The sequence below is a fragment of the Vicia villosa genome, linkage group LG1 (genome assembly GCF_029867415.1).
Source record: "Vicia villosa cultivar HV-30 ecotype Madison, WI linkage group LG1, Vvil1.0, whole genome shotgun sequence".
NCBI classification, from domain to species: Eukaryota; Viridiplantae; Streptophyta; class Magnoliopsida; order Fabales; family Fabaceae; genus Vicia; species Vicia villosa.
In genome coordinates, this window is record NC_081180.1 from 251877657 (window position 1) to 251898854 (window position 21198).

General features: G+C 35.8%; 2 protein-coding genes across 2 annotated transcripts; both read left to right on the plus strand.

Moving 5' to 3' along the window:
* Positions 1-11464: 11464 nt before the first annotated feature.
* On the plus strand, positions 11465-15137 carry LOC131645197 (uncharacterized). Its single transcript, XM_058915864.1, has 2 exons — positions 11465-11622; positions 13374-15137. Exon 2 carries the CDS (start codon positions 13665-13667, stop codon positions 14871-14873), a length of 1209 nt encoding a protein of 402 aa, XP_058771847.1. The 5' UTR covers positions 11465-11622; positions 13374-13664; the 3' UTR covers positions 14874-15137.
* A 4242-nt stretch (positions 15138-19379) lies between these two features.
* Positions 19380-21071, plus strand: LOC131645200 (uncharacterized). Its single transcript, XM_058915868.1, has one exon. The coding sequence runs from the start codon at positions 19666-19668 to the stop codon at positions 20797-20799; it is 1134 nt and encodes a 377-aa protein (XP_058771851.1). The 5' UTR covers positions 19380-19665; the 3' UTR covers positions 20800-21071.
* The last annotated feature ends 127 nt before the right edge of the window (positions 21072-21198 follow it).

Sequence of the window (21198 nt, forward strand, 5' to 3'; positions counted from 1 at the left end):
GCAGCATTTGTCTGTAATCTGACTTGAATTTTTCTTTTTACATTGTAATTTAATTTCAGTTCCTATTAAACTTGCATTCACTTTTAGTCCTTAATATAATGTTTTTTAATTGAAACTAGTGTGTTTTTATTCAGCTGTAGGAAAAAAAAAATGAATACAAAATTTGTTGGAAATAAAATTAGATGTTACAAAGTTTTAGTAGAATCATTGATTAATTTAATGGTGGCAATTTTTCTGTCCATCATAAAAATCATAAAACGTTAGGTATTGTATCTTTTGCATAGAAATAATCATGATTACATAGAGTGATGAAATGGAATGTGGTATGTCTATGTAACGTAAACTAAGATCTAGAACAGTAGAGGATATACAACGGTCATAATTATCAACGGTGTAATTGCATATTTGACATTCCTTCAACGTTCATATATAAATATGTATGTTATGCTACAACTGGACATGAAGCTTAATGAAAAACTTAGTAAAATCTGTGAAGAAACTCAAGCTGTGGTCCAAAAGGATCATGAAGAAAAAGAAGAAGAAGCATGGGGAAAACAACTATGAGCACCCTCCTCCTCCTCCACCTCCCTGTCACCATTGCTGCTGTTGCTCCAGCAGTAGCACCCAGCCATCAGCTCCACCCTTACCTAGTACATTTTCATGGGTTGAAGAAGCTGAACAACACAACAACTATGGGACATTCTTGATGCCACCAGAAATGTCTTATCCAAGTCAAGCACAAGATATTGTTGTGTCTGTACCATCATCAGCTCCTGTTTATGGCATTCCGGTTCAAACAGAGAGATCATCAACAGGTCAATTTGGATGTGTTTTTAGTTTTTGTGCTTGTTTATTTCGCTGCATATGTCCATGTTATCACATTAGGCGACTGGTTTGAATTTGAACAATCAATTAGTCACCAGTTCATTTCTCCAACCAACAAGGGTGTTTACTACTACTAAGATCAATCCATGTCCTTTTCTCGGTTGTCATAAATGACCATCGAACCGGACTAAATCGGTGGTTCTAAACAAAAAAAAAATTAACTAAAAATATGATGATGAGGAAATTCATCTCCTCTTTAAAAAAAAAGTATCGAAGAGCGTTTGAGTAAATATATGATTACCTACCCATAAGAAGTGTTCAAATATGATTACCTCCTAAAAATATGTTTTTCTTCCTAAATGTCAAGATCCATGGTTATGATATGAAATAAGGTTTTTTCCGTTTATAAAGTTCAATACAAAGTCATGAATATTAGATCTAATTTCCTAAAAACAAGATGCGATAAATTAGGAGAAACAAACGTATTTCTCACATAAGATAATACTGAAGTTATTGTAATTGTACCAAAGACTATCAAATGGAGTGATATAACTCTATCTAAAAAATGGGCTTTAGAGAGGGTGACACTAGCTCTATCTCGTGAATACTTAAAGAGAAAAGATTATGATGCTAAAACTGACAAGATCTACCTCTTCTCGAGGGGGTCCAACTTCATGGTAAATAGTGATGGAGTATCCAAATATAATGGAAAATCTTATTGCTTTTAAAGTCGTGACTTCCTTTAGAAAGAAAGAATTATTTTTCATTCAAAATCATTCTATCTTTCAATAAATCAATTCTCTTCAGAGTAAGAAGAATCATATTAAAATCTCTACAAGAAGAGATTTCTTTTTCCAAAATTGATGATGATCTTAAAGATCAAAATCTTAAAAAAAAAAAAATCATTGAATTATATCAAAAATTTAGACGAGAAGTTTTTCCTCATCTTCCCAATACTTTCTAAGAAAGAAATAAATATGTGATTTCTCTCCCTTACATTCTTACCTTCAATGAGAAATTCATTCCAACCAAAGTATGTCCTATTCAAATGAACCATTATCTTCTTGATACTTGTAAAGAAGAAATCAAAATTCTTTGATAAAAATCTCATAAGACACTCTAAATCTCCTGGACTTATGCAGCTTTTTATGTTAACAATCAAGCCAAAAAGAAACGTGAAGTTCCTAGACTCGTCATTAATTACAAAATTCTAAATGAAGTTCTAGAATGGATAAGATATCCTATTTCTAATAAGAGAGACCTTATTAATAGGCTTTATAAAACCAAATTATTTTCAAAATTTGATTTAAAATTTGGATTTTGGAATATCCAAGTCCAGGAACAAGATAAGTTCAAAACAACTTTAACAGTATCATTTGGTCATTATGAATAAACTGTGATGTCTTTTGGACGATGATAATGATGATCATTTATGAGATGATTCTTGAGGAAAGTACCTGTTTTGGTCCAACAATTTTCCAAAGCATTGATATGTTCTCCATTGCCAATGTCCTAGAGCTCCCATTGGGCAATCAAGGGACACATCTTAAGGATATGTTTTCATAGGCTAGAGTCATAACTTTTAGCTTCAGGAGAGATGTCCAACATATTAGTTCTTTGATATTTATCCCTGAGAACTTTGCACCACAACTCATTTTTCCCTCTGCTAAGATTCCAAGTCAGATTAGCTAATCAAGTTTGGCTCATAACTTTGAGATTTCTCAATCCGAGCCCGCTATCATTTTTGGCCGGCATAATGGAACTTCACTTCAAAGTGTGAATGTGTCTTTTGTAACGCCCGTTTATTTTATTTGATTATTTAATTAACTATTTGTGAATAATCTGATGAAATTGTGAGTTATTTGTGAATTGGTGTTGTTGGAGGGGTATATGTCTAAAGGCGTAGGAACATGTGAGTGTGGCTAGACATTAGTGTTTATGCTATTTTATTAGAAGTAGTTAATAATAATAGTAATATAATAAAGGAAAATGCTAACCAGTGCCCTCATGGCAATGGTTAAGACTTTAAAAATAGTAAATTTATCTCGGTAATCTACGTATTTAATGTCTCGAAAATTGAAATATTAAATTTTCTATAAAATATTTTCTTCTTTTAGAATGCTTAACAATTGCCCTGAGGGCACTGGTTAGCAAGACCCTAGAATAAATGATTAAATGATTAATTGGGCCTATGTTGTGTTAGCATGATTAATAGTAGGGATGTTGTTGTTAAGCCCATTAATGGTTAAAAGTTAGTAAAAGGTTAACTAAAAATAAGAGAGAAAAAGAGAATTGGGAAAAAGTTACAAAACGTGAAATAGAGAGGTTGTCCTGAAAAATGAGAAGAGACACAAGGAGGCTATAGCAAGAATCCATTGAAAGAGTCAAGAATCACCAATCTAAGGCTGGGTATGATGATTAGTAGATAAGAATGAAGTTTTGGTTTTATGTTGATATTCTTAGGTTTTGAATATGAATTCCATGAAATTGATAAATTGATGCATGTTTGATGATGATTCTTGTTGCTATGTGTTTCATATGTGTTGTATGACTTATCTTGTATGAAATTTGGTCTTGTTGTTGGTTTTCGTGAAATTTCGTGTTTTGACCGTAAATTCAGTGTCGAATGTGACGTTGTAGAATTGCATTTTTATGATCCCAATAGATGCTATATGAATAGAGGAACATGAATATATGATTCTTTCCTAAAACCGGACTATCTAAGATGGATTTTTAGTGGAAAAAGTGGCTGGGACAGTAGCGAACCCGTAGTATAGTTTTTTTGCATAATCGCTAGTCCGCTTAGCGAGCCTTGGAAGAAAAAGTTTTATATTTTTCAAAATTGAATTAGGTATTGGACAATAGTGATTTATCGTGAGTTTTAGTGAATTTTTCATAATTTACTGGATTCGTTTGAATGCTCTTTGAGCCAAGTTTTAATAAAAACCGAATACTTGAATTTTCTATCTTTATGCATCGTAATGGATGATTGTTTGGGAAAGACGTTTTTATCTTGTTTGATAACTGTTGTTTATGAGTGTATGTTGTGACTTTAGGATGATGATGAGGTGATGGCCTATATTGAAGTTTGTAGAAGGCTTATGCCTTGTGGTTGCATGATTGTGTTGTTGCATATTGGTGTCACATACATTACATCGTTGAGAGCTTATGCTCTGTTGTTGGCCTGGATTGGCAAATTATTGAAGGCTTATGCCTTGTTACTGCCTCTATTTATTGGAATTATGTTGAAGGCTTATGCCCTATTGGTACCACATGCATTTTAGTCGGTGTTGTCTCATTGCATTTTATAACCAATGATGTGATGATGAGTTGTTTGTTGTTGAATACTTTTATATTACTTGTTGCTGGATGATGATGATTTTGTGAAATGGTGGAATGTGCATGACTTTATTCTTCATATACTTATTATCATACGTTTCTTTATATTATTATGATATTTCACCCCTTCCGTTTGAATGTTACCCTTATGTTGGTAACGTGCAGGTGATCAGGAGTGAAGGATGATTACCTTCAATTAATTCGAGTCGGGTTCGGTGCTCTAATACGTAACACTAGGGGGAATGAAAACTTAATTGCTTTCTTTGTTGGATTTTGAATAATTGTTGAAGCCTTCTCAAATAACAATGTTGGACATTGTTAAATTAAGTTTCTATGTTGAATTTAATTGAATTATGAATATTTTTCGTTGCGTAATATAAGATGTTTTAAGAATTATGTTGTTTTTATTGGTTCATCCGACATTGAATGTGTTATGTATCCATTAATAATTGAAAGCAAACGTTTATATTTTTGAAGAATGTAACATCCTAGTTTTGCGATGAATAGTTTAAATGAAAATTTTACTCTGATTTTATTATTATATGTAACACCCGAGGCCGGAGAAGCCGAGGGGTGGTTGCACCGCATGTAACACCTGAGGCCTAAGATGGTAAGGGTGGTCGCCACATCGGAATGAGAGGGAACCTGAGGCCGTGCAGGTATGGGACTGCATGGTTGAAGGAAGGCTTATAAGGATTGATGGGTACTACCTATACCAACAAGATGCATCTTCTTTTCGGTAGCTCATTCCATAAGAACTCCACAGTTAAGCGTGCTTGACTTGGAGTAGTATTGGGATGGGTGACCTTCTGGGAAGTTTCCCAGAAAGCGTGCAAGTGAGGTCAAAGCATGCTGAAAAAGACTCGTGTTGGTTTGTGGGGTCAGTCGATCATACCGGAAGCCGTCTGGAGCGTTACAAATGGTATCAGAGCCAGACCTCTCCCAGTACGATGTGGTTCGGGGACGAACCATGCGGAAGCTGGTGGGCATGTAACACCCGAGGCCGGAGAAGCCGAGGGGTGGTTGCACCGCATGTAACACCTGAGGCCTAAGATGGCAAGGGTGGTCGCCACATCGGAATGAGAGGGAACCTGAGGCCGTGCAGGTATGAGACTGCATGGTTGAAGGAAGGCTTATAAGGATTGATGGGTACTACCTATACCAACAAAGATGCATCTTCTTTTCGGTAGCTCATTCCATAAGAACTCCACAGTTAAGCGTGCTTGTCTTGGAGTAGTATTATGATGGATGACCTTCTGGGAAGTTTCCCGGAAAGCGTGCGAGTGAGGTCAAAGCATGTTGAAAAGACTCGTGTTGGTTTGTGGGGTTAGTCGATCATACCGGAAGCCGTCTGGAGCGTTATAAATGGTATCAGAGTCAGACCTCTCCCAGTACGATGTGGTTCGAGGACGAACCATGCGGAAGTTGGTGGGCATGTAACACCCGAGGCCGGAGAAGCCGAGGGGTGGTTGCACCGCATGTAACACCCGAGGCCTAAGATGTCAAGGGTGGTCGCCACATCGGAATGAGAGGGAACCTGAGGCCGTGCAGGTATGAGACTGCATGGTTGAAGGAAGGCTTATAAGGATTGATGGGTACTACCTATACCAACAAGATGCATCTTCTTTTCGGTAGCTCATTCCATAAGAACTCCACAGTTAAGCGTGCTTGACTGTGGAGTAGTATTGGGATGGGTGACCTTCTAGGAAGTTTCCCGGAAAGCGTGCGAGTGAGGTCAAAGCATGCTGAAAAGACTCGTGTTGGTTTGTGGGGTCAGTCGATCATACCGGGAGTTGTTTGGAGCGTTACATTATACGCCAGGGTAAATTAGGATGTTACACCTTTTATCATTTGCTTCATCCCCTATTAAATTCCTCTGGATTTGATGAATTTTTATGAGAAATTTTTTGGGAGAAGCACGGAAGAGCTTTGAGGACTGATTTGGCTAAAATAATTCTTCCAACCATAGATAATTGGTTGGCCCTCCAAATGGATAAACTTTTCTTGACTTTATCAATTACATGATGGTAATCTTTGGCGCCATGGGGAAGAAAGTATGTATTACTGAAGAAATGGTTGCAAAACTTATCAACCATGATGGGTCTGGAAATATATGTTATGAGATGCCTCCCATTATGGAGAAGTTGGATGAAATGACTGATACAATCTTTCAAAATGGTAAAGATTCAAGTCATGCCAGGAATCTTCACAAAAATCTCATAATTTGGTTCAAGCTTGCATTCACCATCGTCCTTGCACCAACTCGTCTGACTATGTTAATACCAACTAGAAGTACATGCTATTCTTCTTAGCTTTTGGAATCACACTGAATTTGCCAACAATCTTGTTCAAGTATCTGATGGAAATTATCCAAGAGACCAAAGATACCTGCTCTAAGCACATGAAGTGGATTCCCATGGGAAGACTCATTTTTGACATCCTTGTAGAAATCAAGCTAGTGGAGTCTCTAGTTCTGCCCAAGGAGTTGGAAGTTGAGCTTGACATATCTTTGGGTTGCAGGAATATAAAGAATATGGCTTTGATCCAAGAAGTCATTGTTCTTCCCGATGCTTTGGATAAGACTTATTTGATTTCCAGAATGTTGATCATTAAATATTTCCCTACTTTCGACTCTACAGAGTTTCCAGAAAGCATTCAAAAGATAACCAATGCTGAGAATTAAAAGAGGAGTTCTACTGCACCTTTTAAGTCTTCAGAAAAGAGGTAGAGAAAAACCTCTAAGAAGAGTATTGGTGATGGTCCTTCTGGGACTACAAAATCTTCCATCAAAAGGGCCAAGACTTATGCGTCTACTAGAAGACCATTTAAAGTAATTCCAGAAGTTGTTCTTGATTTTGAGAGCACTAAGATAACTGATGCAACTTATGCTTGAATTCAAGTTATTTCAGTTAAATCTTCTGGTATTTTTCACACTACTAAGATGTTTCAGATAATAATTATAATAATATTTCATCCATCTTCTTCACAAACACCTTCTCACACCAGCTTTAGTTTTATGACCAATATTCAACCCACAAAAGTTTGACATCTACCTCTATTTCTCAACCACAATCATCTTTGCCTCTACAACCAAATCCCTAAACATTCAAAACACTAGTTCTATAACAAACTCCACCAACAATCCCTCAAACTCTATTAACCCAACTTTTAATAGAAGAAACTCCCATTCTAGAACAACCACCCTTTGAAATTACCCCACCTACATTTTTCGTTTCTAATTCCGACCCCATCCCATTTGTTCTTGTCTCATCTTACTCTGAAGATGAAATCTTGGTAGAAGCTAAATCCACCAAACCAGACTTTATCATGAGTATGGTAGATGATGCAACTCTAATAAATTCCTACATCATCCAAACCACACCTTCTGACCTAACCTTTCTGACAACCAATTTCGTTCCAACCAAACCTATCCTGAATGAATTGTTATTGGATTTTGAATCTAAGGTAAAAGTACGTCTTCGCTTAGTGAGGAAAATTTTTACTCAATGTGTAAATCTTATTGAGAGTAATGCAATCTAGAGTCATTTTAGAAGATGGATGACCTCTAGAACAAGGAAGCTTAATGAAATTTGTCACGACTCTTCTCTAAAATCCTTCCATGAGAACCTTTCTGGCACCATGGAACCAGTTCTGGAGCTGATGAATCCCAAATTTATGTATGCTTCTGAGCCAGAAGTGTTCATTCCTAAACCTAAATAATCTGCTTCTATGCCATAACTCCAACTGATTAAAGCTTCTTATTATGGTCATGCTACTGAGAAGCCTCCTGCTGATGAACCTACTTATGCACCAACATATGAGATAATAGTTACTTCTGAAGATTCAAAGTATACTTCTGTTAATTCTTCTGCTCTGCCTCCGGCTCTCTTGAAGACTCTGAATTAGATCAAGGAAGACAATGTTCTTGTCAGATCGCATTTTGATAAACAATATCAGACGTTCAAGGACCAAGTTGAGACAGATTCTAATATTACTGCAACGTTGAAGCTTATAATATCAATATTTCCATCCCAACCTAATTTTACTTTACCATTTTAGTTTACTTTTCTGTCATCATTATTATTTATGAATCTTTATCATTTTAGTTTGTTTCATTTCATAATTATTCTTTTTGCATTCTTTTTTATTGATGACAAAGGGGGAAAGTCAAAAGATTTTGATATATCTATTTTCCAATTGCTTATCCCATTCATATGTTCTGATATATTATGCCTTTACTCTAGCAATGTTTGAATGATCATGAACTCTGAAAAAGTTCACTGAATATTTCTAGACAGGCAATTCTGAAGATAAATCATGCTCTGAGTTATATTTCTATATAGATTGATCTGAGTCATGAACCAAACCTTTGATTAAAGAAATTCCTACTAGACTTAGGGATATCAACTAGACTCTGATACCTTATCTGCTCTGATAGCAAGCCAGACTATGAGATAAAGTGAGATATTAGAACCAGGCATGCCCAATCAGGCTCCGAGATAATATATCCAAGCTCTGAGATGACGAGCCAGGAAATTCATATCAGACTCTAAGAAATTGATAGGTTTCTTAATCAGGTAAGTGTTAGTTTCATGCTGATTAAAGAGTTTTATATGTCAATTATTTTATATGTCTTGAACTCAATGGGATCCACTTAACAAGCTAAAACAATATTTGATAGTATAAAACTCAGGGGAGCTTTCTAGTTCACTCTGATATGTTTTATGTGATTAAACCAAATAAAAAGTGTTCATAAAAATATATGTTTTGTCATCATAAAAAAGAGGGAGATTGTAAGAACAATATGTGGTTCTGCATATGGCATTTAATTTTGATGATAACAATACATTGTTTCTTAGAGAAAAATTTTGTACCTTAATGGTTTATGTCTAGTGTGTAGTTTTTACTTACAAGTTCTGTTCTAGTTGAATGGCGTGTGTTATCATCAACTAATGGAATCAACACACTCTGACTCTGAAGAGATAACTAAGTGCGGTTTACAAAGAAAAGTTAAGTTCTTGATTGCTCTTTGACAATGCTTATGAAATAATGCTCATCAAATGACTTCTGACTCTGATAAAGGGTTTTTAAAGGTTTTCAAGCTCTGACATTTGACACAAGTTCTGAAGACAATTTTTAGAAAACAAGTTTGAAATACTCTGAAGACAAGGTCATGAAGACTTTATTCAAGCTTTTGATCCTTCTAAACATGCTTCATGAAATTTCATTCTGAAGCCTCTGAAGATTAGAAGATAAGATCAAAAAGATTATACGTGAGTGAATAGTACATGACACAGGATCAAACATTCCTTCCACTACAATGATTTTGTTGCATGTTTCCTTTACCTTCAAGTTACTTTAGTAATTTATAGCTACTTTACTTTTACAAAACTTGGATCACTTAGACAAACACGACCTGGTGAACTTTCACACTTCGAGATTCTTTTTTAGATTGCTTTTGATCATGTAAGCACTATGATCTTGAGTCTCATTTTAATGATGAGTCATGAGATGTTTTCTCTAGTTATACCACCATTATCAATGTTGAAATCTATTGCCACTGACTTTGACCATCGTTTTCGTCATTAAAACTCCAAACAGATTTTCTGTGAGATTTTTCAACTGTATACCTGCAAGCACATATATCCACAATGTTATGTTAGTTTATGGGCTCCGAGGAGTTTTACTTAAGTAGGTCCTCAATGTTATTTGTATCTTCTTCTTGTCTTTCTTGAAGATGCCTACCAAGGTATAACAGAAGATTACCAAAATTCAAAGGAAGTTTCTTTGGGGTGGGGCTAATGAGAAGTCTAAGATTGCTTGGGTCAGGTGGTCTGATATTTCCAAACCTAAGGCCATGGGTGGTTCATATCTTCCAGGTATGAAGCACATGTGTTCACCTCCCCTCTTGGCGGTAGACCTCTTGGCTTTTGCGTTGCTTCATCTTGGTGGAAAGGGGTGTCCCTTTTGGGTTTGAGAGATGTTGATGCCCCTAGTTGGCTTGTGGCTACCTCACTAAGAAAGTGGGTTCAAGCCTTTAAATATCCTTTTGGAAGAACATGTCCTTAGGCAATACCCCCTTTCACTCTTAATTTGCCTAGGTTGTTTGATATTTGTGACCCGCAAGATTGGAATATAAGTCAAGTTGGATTTTTATGGGCGAAAATTTGACATGGGAACTAAGGTTAAAAAAACCCTCTTTATTTATTAGGAGGTGATGACCCATGATCTTCTTTTGGTCTTTAAGGATGTGACTCTATCCCATGTTCTTGATAGGTGGGTGTGGAATCACTCGGATGATGAAGTTTTCTTTTTTTGCTTCAACTAACTCTTATCTCATATAAAGTGATTTCTGTAGGTATTTTCCAACTGTCATAGAGAATTAAGTTCTCCTACTTATTTAGGTTGTCGGTTCTCCCTCTTCAGTATTTGTTTTCTCACAGAAGCTCCCTCTATTTATACTAGAGTTAATCTATTTAGGCGTAGAGTTGTGGTAGCTTTTGAGAATGTCTTGTGTCTGATGAGTGGTTGGTGGATAGAGTCGGTTGATCATTTGTTTGTGACTTGTGATATGGTTGCATTTATTTGGTATGTGATCATTACGTGGCTTGAGTGGTATTTTGTTCTCCTCGAGGATATTAGCTCCATTTAACCTTTCTTTACTAGATGGTAGAGGAAGGGTGAGGGTGATTTTGTTATAATTTGCCATTGATTTAGAATCCCATAACAATGTTGTATTTTTTCATCCTCTACCTACCACTCTAAAGGATGTGGAAGATAAGAATACATTATTACCATGAAAATGTGTAACTCTTACGCTTTCTTTACTTGGTGTGAGAACTAAGAACCCCACTCTTATTATAGTGGTTTGTTTTTCTGATATAGGTATGGTTGATTTGTTTTAGCTTTGGTTAGGTCATTGTCGACGCGAGATTCCATTGATTTTCTCGTATTTTATTGAGTTCTTTCATGTTGTTCGGCTACTTTTTATACGATATATATTTCTTTAAATATGTATACTATTTACTTTTTAAATAAAATCAAATATAATATAAGAGTCATATAAATGATTTAAGTTGATTGATTGATATGATAGTATATAATAAAGTGAGATTGAATTAAATTAGATTTTACTTAGCATTTGTATTATTATTACTAGAGTGCATAGAAAAAAAAGAAAAAGAAAGAAGTGACACGTAGGTAAGGTATAAAGCCGAAGCAAGTGGGTTTTGTGGACGAAGCGGAAGGTTCGGAGGAGACAGCTGGAGACAGGCTGTCAGCAACAAAGTCCCACTCATCACACCCCTCTCTCTCTTTCTTCCCTTCTTTCATTCCTATTCTCTTCTCTCTTCCCTTCTTCTCCCTCATCTCATCTCATCTCTCTCTCTCGATTAGGGTTTTCTCTTCCGCGCTTCCTCCATATTCTCCTCACTCGATCAACATTATCACCACACCACTGTAAGCATCTTCTCTCTCTCTTTTCCTTACTGTATATTTCTATTTCATTTTCTTTCTTCAGATTTATCCATCGATTTGCCCTAGCTTTATTATGAAACGTTAACCCTATCTTTCTATCTTCACACACCGCAACAATTATACCAAACGGAACTTCATTTTTCATCTTCAATGTCGTTAATCTCCGTTCATGCTTTCTGTCTATTCATTTTGTTTGCTACCTACTCCTTATTTATTCATTTCGCTTTCAGATTTATGCCATCGTGATTAAATTAACTTGCTCTGCATTATTATGTGTTCAATTTCATATGCTTTTCATTGCTTATCTGAAATGAAGTAACTAGATTTTTTTTTGGTTGAATTAAATTTTAGTGAGTCTGTTTACTGTTTTTAAGTTGATGTTTCTTTTGTCAACGACCAATCCGACGTGTGTTCGAAGCTTCTATTTTGTCGTAGAACTATCCGACAAATGTTCGAAAAAACTTCTATTTTTCGATATTGTTTATTTATAGGAAAAATGAGTAAAAAACCTATATTTTGTTAGTTTTTTAATCGGAAGCGTTAGTATAAAAGTTGGCGTTATGTTTCGAATGGTAACTAAAAGTTAGCGTTATGTTTCGAATGAAAACAAAGTCAGCGTTATGTTTCGAATGGTAACTAAAAGTTAGCGTTATGTTTCGAATGAAAACAAAGTCAGCGTTATGTTTCGAATGATTCCAAAGTTGAGTTATGTTTCGAATGATTACCAAGTTAGCGTTATGTTTTGAATGATTCCAAAGTTAGCGTTATGTTTTGAATGATTACAAAGTCAGCGTTATGTTTCGAATGATAACTAAAAGTTAGCGTTATGTTAGGGGTGGGGATCGAACGCGCTTCCTTATCATTCTACTCTTTAACCTCTACGATTTGATTGACTCTGACGGAACATTATATACTGCCAGTGTGGTGAAAAATATATGTATACACGGTTGCTTGCACGACATGAAATTTGCATAATTATTTAATATCTCATTTTTAAATAATCTCATTTTCACCCACGATCCATGTAAATCCAATGCTTAGTTATGTAATGTTGTTAAATAGCCTCTATCGCAGCGCTATACTGCAATGCGTAGTGGAATTTGGACAAACTGCTATTCTTTTACGTTACACTATTTAGTACAAAATGTTGTCAAATAGTTGCTATCGCGGCACTGTGGCACTATTGCATAGCGGAATTTTATTAAACAGCTATTTTCCGCCATCTACATTCGACAACACTGGTCTCGTGATGATATTGTTTGCTTTTATAAATTAGTTTCCTTTTTTATTTTGTTCTTGCATTCCCACTGTGTTGGTGGTGTGTAAGCATTCATTCATTAATAATTTATATTTTTTGTGATTCACAAATCTCTTCTGTTAGTTTTGTTGGAATATCTTTATTTCATTCATTTAAGACTAGAGATTGCACAAATATTTGTTTCAGTTTTCTGACATTTAATTTTACAATCTGCTATCTTCTGCTATTCACAACTGACAACACCAGACTCATGATGATACTATTTGCTTTTATAAATTAGTTTCCCTTTTTGTTTGGTTCTTGCATTGCCACTGGTGGTGTGCGAGCGTTCCTTCATTAATAATTTAATCTTTTTTATGATTCACAAGTCTCCCTCTTTAGTTTCCTTGGAATATTTTTACTGCATTAGTCTAAGACTAGAGATTGAACAAATATCTGTTTCAGTTTTCTGACATTTTTTTGGTGTTGGTTGTAGATGCTTGAATTGGGGGATAAATCCTAGTGCATTTCTGCTGTAGAAGTATCACCCATTCACATTTCACTGGTGCGAAATCATGGAAGAGTGCTAGATGATTGGTTAGTGATGTTATGTAATCATCTATCCTGGGTGGTTACACATATCTGAATTGAGTTCAATAATCAACTCTACTATAGATATTGGGAACTCAATTTGTGATACGTTAGTTCTGGGTAAACAGCATAAGCCCCAGAGGATTTCTGCTATCCATGCTGGGAGAGAGCATGCGTGGAATCTGTATATCGGGTAATGCCCCTGTCGAGATTTGCTGCCGAAGCATTCGGTGTGGTGACAATTTGTCTAGTAGCCATCTTGATTCTTCTTGGGTTGATATGCATTGCTTACTCCTTCTACTTCCGCTCTCGTATTAATAGTCAAGGTTTTGTTCAGCTCAATTATTTTAGTGGTCCTTGGATTATTAGAATAACATTCATCCTATTTGTTTTCTGGTGGGGTCTAGGTGAGATTATTCGGATAGCTTTGTTAAGACGTGCCCTGCACTTAAAATGGAAGGAAACTGTTTGCAAATGTTACATTGTATCGAGCATGGGATTTGCAGAACCGTGCCTCTTCCTCACACTTGTGTTTCTCCTCCGTGCACCCTTGCAGAGGTTGGAAACTGGAATTATGAGCCAAAAATGGAATGTGAAGACATCTGGGTACATTATTCTTTACTGCCTTCCAATGTTTCTTCTCCAGCTTTTTGTTATTTGGGTCGGCCCTCAGTTGGACAAGAATAAGGGTATTTGGAAAAAATTGCCTCATTATTTTACAAGTACAGTTGCCTCCTCTTCAGTGGCAGGGGGGAATGATGATATTGCACTCTGTACTTACCCTTTACTTAGTACTGTTCTCCTTGGCCTCTTTGCCGTTATACTGACTTCCTACCTATTTTGGCTTGGTAGTCGGATTTTGAAATTAGTCATCAACAAAGGTCTGCAAAAAAGGGTCTACACATTGCTGTTCTCTGTTTTGTGTTTCCTTCCATTAAGGGTTCTTTTTCTTGGTTTATCTGTTTTATCTGAACCTGAGAATTTAATGTTTGAAGCCTTAGTTTTCTTGGCTTTTCTTGCACTTGTATGTTGTTCTGGGTTGTGCATGTGCACACTTGTGTACCGTCCAATTGCAGATTGTTTAGCACTGGGAAATCTACAAGACTTGGAGGCTAGGACTAGGAGGTTTAACGATGAACATAATGAAACTGCATCCCTTATTGCTAACCAGAGTCATCCTGAAGATAATGTTGAGGAAAATGCTCGGCCTAGTCCTGGTAGGTATTCTGATGAATCAACAAAGCGGGGATCAATTTCATTTCGGACAATGGAAAAGGGTGTCGGTTCAACTGGAACATTTGTAGAACTTAGCCTATTCTCTCCCAGCCGCAGTGCAACACCTCCCGGATCTCCGTCTCTTCCAGGTTGGCCCATGCAATCTCCAACCCAAGTTATTGGACCCTAGCAGCTAGTAACTGAACATGTTGGGTGAATATCAATTTTTGGAAAAGAAAAAACTGATTGTAAAGGGGTTTAGCTTCAATAAGGCTTTTTTCTTTTGGGTTCTGTTTGCTAATTCTAGGTATATAATGTTTTTGCCCTAGAAATTATTGAGTACATCCTTTTTTTTATGTGCTGCTATCTTGATAACTTTTTTCCTGCCGGGTTGTATTTTTGTACTTTAAATGTTAGAACACCATTACTTACAATTATATATTCTCTTTTATCAGTTGTTGGTTTGCAAAATTGCTGTGGTATAACATTTGCAAGTATAACTGAAAACCATATTTAATAAGAGTACAAGACAAAACCAATTTTGATATAAAACATTCTATTGAATCATTTTCATATTATACTTACAAAAGTAGGGTGATCAGCACCTCGGAACCAAAAATAAAAATAAAATGTGAATTTCAATTCATACTTATTCAAAATCAACCAAAATTATTTTTTATTTTTGAGTGCACGAGAATAATTAATAAGATTTTATTTTATAATCCTTTAATGATTGATACACTTGAAGTAAGTGTGTAGTTCACCACAGTTATTCCTATCATATTTATTTTGTATGAACTGTTGGGTGCAAATCAAATTTAAAGTTTAATGCGTCCACACACACATGCTTTGAGCATTACACAATACAAAAATATTGAATACCATGGCTATTATGTTCAAATTGCTATCACGTATGAAATGAACACCCCTTATTAATCTAATCTTAATCTAATCGTATAATTGAATGTAAAATCATTGTTTTGAGTTTGACAAATATCTAATATCAGTAACATCAGACTGTTAAGCCCAATAAGGCGAAACTCATTAAAAATGTATATCATATATAACTGACATATGACATAAATAAAGTATAACATGCAAACTTACACTTTATCTATTTTGAATTTTATAACCTGAAGGGTATATCGAAAAGGGAAAGGAAAATTATGTGTGCAAGCTAAACAAATCTTTATATGGACTGAAACAATCTCCTCGACAATGGGATAGGATATTCGACAAATTCATGACACATATAAGTTTTGTTAGAAGCCAGTTCGACCACTGTGTTTACTTCCGATTTCTACCTTGTAATTCATTTTTTATTTTGTTACTTTATGTGGATGATATTCTCTTAGCAAACAACAATGTCAAAGATGTAATAAGGGTGAAGGCTGAACTCAATAAGGAGTTTGATATGAAGGATCTGGGAGCTGCATCCAAGATCCTTGGGATTGACTTTCGAAGAGATAGAAAATAGTTGAAATTATGTTTATCTCAAGAGGCATACCTATGAAAGATTTTCGAAAAGTTTGGTATGTCGAATTCAAAGCCTGTTATGACTCTGAAAGACCTTCAATTCAAGTTGAGTATAGATCGGTGTCCTAGTACTGATGTCGAAAGAGCTTATATGAATAACATTTCATATGTTAATATAGTAAGTTCTTTGATGTATGCGTACTAGACCCGACATAGCATGGCAAAAATTCTTATAAGCAGGTACATGGCAAATCCTGGAAAGGCTCATTGGCAAGCATTGAAGTGGATTGTAAGGTACACAAATGGGTCTCTGAATAAAGTCCAAATTTATGGTGGAGCCTTGTGTGAAGATAGTAAAGCAGTAATCGAAGGATATGTCAACTCTGATTATGCAGGTTGCATGGATTTCAGAAAATCTATTTCTAGATATGTTTTCGTTATGTTTGACACATCAATTAGTTGAAAAGCTACACTTCAGAAGGTTGTTTCTTTATCAACCACTGAAGCGGAATATATTGCCCTCACTAAAGCTGTGAAAGAAGCATTGTGACTCGAAGGTTTTGGTAAGGAGCTGAAACTTCAAGGTCGAGGTATCACTGTTAAATGTGATAGTCAAAGTGTTATACTCATGTCGAAGAACTCAGTGTATCATGAGAGAACCAAGCACATCGATGTGAGGTAGCATTTCATTAGAGGAGTAATCAAGCTTGGAGAAGTCCAAATGCTGAAGGTTTAGACAGATCACAATGCTGCTGATATGATCACCAAGAAATTGTCGAGTTGCAAATTTTTCCACTATATGCAGTCGATAAAGCTGCATGAAGAAAAGTAGTTTGGTCTTTGAGACAATAGAGTTTGTTTCAAGGTAGCAATTTGTGAGAATTGGATCGAACTCTATTAGGTCGAAGGGTAGCTTCTGGTTCAACAAAGAATATGCATGAGGTCAGAGCTTGTTCGCATGCTGCTGTCAAATACCTATATATTGTAGTCGAAGTGTGTTCTAGTATGTGAGTGTCGAAATGTTTGGGTTTTTAGTATTTCGAATTGGGACTTTTTGTTTTTCCCAATTGTTTAAGTTAGCTTGTACCCTAAGTTAGCTTGTAATGAGTATTTGTAAAAAATCCCATTAGCTCAGTATGTTAGATTTATTATAAATAGCATACTAGTCTTTCATCATTGCATACGGAAAATCCTAATTTAGGGTGAGAGGGTTATTTGTTATTCTTGTAACACTTGTAATCTTGATTCAAAGAGAAAGTAAGGAATAACAGTTATAACCAATTCCTTGGTGTTCTTCTTGCTTCCCATTGCGTTCCCTATTATACTTTGTTCTTGGCATCGTTTTCACAATATTACTCAACTTAAAGTTTCTTCAGTGGGAATCAACTTAAAGTCACGCCTGAGGGACACAACTTAAATTCTCGCCAAAGGGAGTCAACTTATAAGCTTCGCCGATGCAAAGTCAAATTAAACACTTCACCTATTACCAAGCCTTTGTGCTTTAGGAAATGTGTAGTGATATATTTTTACTAGGACCCAAGAGGGGATCTCTTCCATAAAAAGTAAGGAAGGACAACACATATGTGATGAGCGAGTTACCTAGCGAAGGCATCGCCTACCCAAAATGGGCTACGAAGCTGCCCCGAAATGGGCCACGAAGCCGCCCGAATCTTAGTAACAGCCTGCCTAGTTGGGCTTAGTCCACCCACTCTTTCCACTCATCTAGTAGACATGAGAGATGGCGTCTTTTACTACAATGGATTAGAAGAATGGGTCAAAGGAGGAATAACTCCTTCCTCCCCATGATCTAGTAAGGGGGAGTAACTTCCCTTAACCTTAGGCCCAATAGCCTCTATAAATACCTGATCTCAAGAATGAGGGAGGACAAATCATAACTTGCATAAAATACTCTAAGCACTACGCTTACATACAGAATTTTTCACCTCACGTGAACATATCCTCCAAACCATCATAAACATTGTAACACCACCACACGAGCCCTCTAGCTGTCGTGGGCAAGCCATGACCATCCTAAATTATTATAAATTTATTAAGGTCTCTAAATATCCGCTACTCTTGTAGAAATATTATACAAACATGTACTTTTTAACTAGTACATAGTGCAATACTGTATATAATTATATATATTAATGTATTTATAATTATAAGTAAAAAATGTCATTTTTAACTCCAAAATTATATCTCATAATAGTGAACTATTCAAATATTTTTTCACATTATAAAAAACTTTCATTCCACTCAGGAATTGACAGAACCCTAGCTGTCGTCACTTTTCTTCTTCTTCTTTTGTATCCCCTAGAGAGGGGTGATTTAGGATCGATTTTGATTCAAAATCACCCCTCCAAATCGTTCTTGTTTCTCTATTAGTTAAATAAGTGATTTTCACATATATTTAGTGGTTTTTTTTTGTGATTTCATCATTTTAGTGTATCGTTGTTTGTTTTGATTTTCCGTCTTTGTGCGGTGTATTTTGTTTTTCTGTCCTTGTGTGCAGTGTTCATTTGTTTCAGGTTGAAAGATGAGTTTCAATCTAGTGCAGATCCTATCTATGACTTTGGTGCCATTAACGCTACAGATTTGGAGACATGAATATTTCAGACATTTCAATATAGTCATAGTTATATTCGTAGGCATATGCAATTTGCCGTTTTATGCTATTAACATGGATGTTGTGAGTTTGTTTGCAGATTCATCCTTTTTGTTTTTGGCGATTCTTAATTTGTATTGCAACAATGTACTCTATCGATTGGAATGAATGAATATTTTATTTAGTAAAAAAAAACTTACATCCTAATTACTTTGATGGTAACATGTCAATAAAATTAAAAATAAATTTTAAGCGGGTGGTATATACCACAAATCAATATATGTTTTTATCTTATCCTATTAAGATTTTATTTCTAAAATTAAAAATGTTACATTTCTACAATTAGCCACAAGATTAGATCCTAACAACAGCATTGCAAGAAAAGGCAAATACACACAAAAATACCTTGTCTCACTCAAGAAATATTTGCCAAATATAAAAAAAAATCCAAAATGATGAGAATCCAATCCTATGCTATCTATCCTAGGTTGTCTATGTTTGTTTATAGTATCTTATCCTGTTGTTACTACTAAGGATAGACAAGTACCAACGGCCACTAACATAAATAACTCTGTCTATTTTTTCTTGTTATATTTGTTACTTTTTTCTCTTGTTTCTTCTTCAATTAAGATCGACGTGCGTTTCTTTTTGTTTGTTGGAGTAGGTACTGCTTTTTCTTAGGGCGGTTTTCGATTTTCGGATATCGAAAACCGCTCTACTCATTAATCTGTTATTACACCAATCCTAATACCATGAAGGATTTTTAGTCATTTGTGTTTAGTATCCTCAACTTTTTGCAACACAACAAAAAGTTTGAGTTTTGTAGCATTCCCTTCCTCCTCCAAGAGATTCATTTTTGCATGTGAATGTTATATTTGGTGGTGGAAGGGAAGTAAAAATGAGTGGAAGAAATAATAATGGATTTGATTGGGCCAAGGGTAAGATTGTTGGAAGTGGATCTTTTGGCAGTGTTCATATAGCCATGGACAAATCAACCGGTGGACTTTTCGTAGCGAAAACGGCGGAATCTGATGCAGGACAGGAAGCTCTCCAGAATGAGGTGGATATTCTAAATACATTGAAGAATTCATCATCCTCGTCGTCGCAGTCACCGTCGCCGTATATTATACAATGTTTAGGGACAGAATATGATCATCTAGATAATAATAGGCTGCATGTTTTCATGGAGTATATGGCTGGAGGTAGTTTGGCTGACACGTTACTCAAGTTTGGTGGTTCGTTCGATGAACATGTTGTTCGATTGTATACTAGACAGATTTTGCTTGGGTTATATCATCTTCACCAACATGAAATTGTGCATTGTGACCTCAAATGCAAAAATGTGCTTTTGGCCTCGTCTGGGACGGTTAAGCTCGCAGATTTCGGATGTGCGAAAAAGATCAGCAAGGACTCGAACATGAACAAATCATCGTCGTCTGTTGTTAATAACGGGGGCACTCCTCTATGGATGGCTCCTGAAGTATTATTATCGAGGAATGCTAAAGACGAGAGGGTTGTTGATTTTGCAGCAGCAGATATATGGTCTTTGGGATGTACTGTTATTGAAATGGCCACTGGTAGGCCTCCTTGGGTTCATGATGACCTTGTTTCGATTTCAAATCCAATGTCTGCTATGTTTAAGATTGTCTGTGGTGACGCGATACCTCAATTTCCAAGTCATTTCTCTCAGGAGGGTTTCGATTTCTTGAGAAGATGTTTGGTGAGAGATCCGAGTAAGAGGTCTACCGCGAAGGACTTGCTTAACCATCCATTCCTTGTTGCAAATACTTTAACTTATCAAAAACTCTACTCTAATTCGTCACCAGCAGCTGTCTTGGACGTTCATCAATTTGAGGATGATTATGATGATGACGACGATGAATCAGATAATTATGATGATGAGTTGCTAAGTCCAGCAGGGAGGAATCGTTTCTCCATCGGAAATGAGTTTGCGTGCCCACAAGGAAAAACAATATGGCAACAGGAAGACAGTGCATCAGGGAATCATTGGATTACCATTAGATCAAGGTGATCAATTAAGTAGGACATGGAGGCCTGATAATTAATTCATGTAGATTGATACAGGACTCGACTTATGTACAGCTTTTTAGTAGGATGCAAATACTTAGTGATTTGTCAAAAGTTTTGCTTCCTTTTTAGGAATGGTCTTATTAGTACCATCAAATTTGTAGTTAAAAGGTTGAACCGATAGAATCGTGTAACTAGACTCAATAATTGGTTACCAAACAATTCTGCTTCTTTATTGTCAACACAGTTGAATTCAAATAAAAAACCAGTTAAGAATTTTTTTGATTCCTTTAAATGGAACATTAGGTATAAATTTACAATCAAACTGCAAATACACCTAGACAGTTCTATTGCGCAAGTTTCTTATTATACCTAATATCAAAATACCGATTACAATGATAAT

Bases quoted from the DNA above. Each gene is read 5' to 3' on its own strand.
- LOC131645200 (XM_058915868.1), top strand. From the start codon at position 19,666: ATGAGTGGAAGAAATAATAATGGATTTGATTGGGCCAAGGGTAAGATT.
- LOC131645197 (XM_058915864.1), top strand. From the start codon at position 13,665: ATGCCCCTGTCGAGATTTGCTGCCGAAGCATTCGGTGTGGTGACAATT.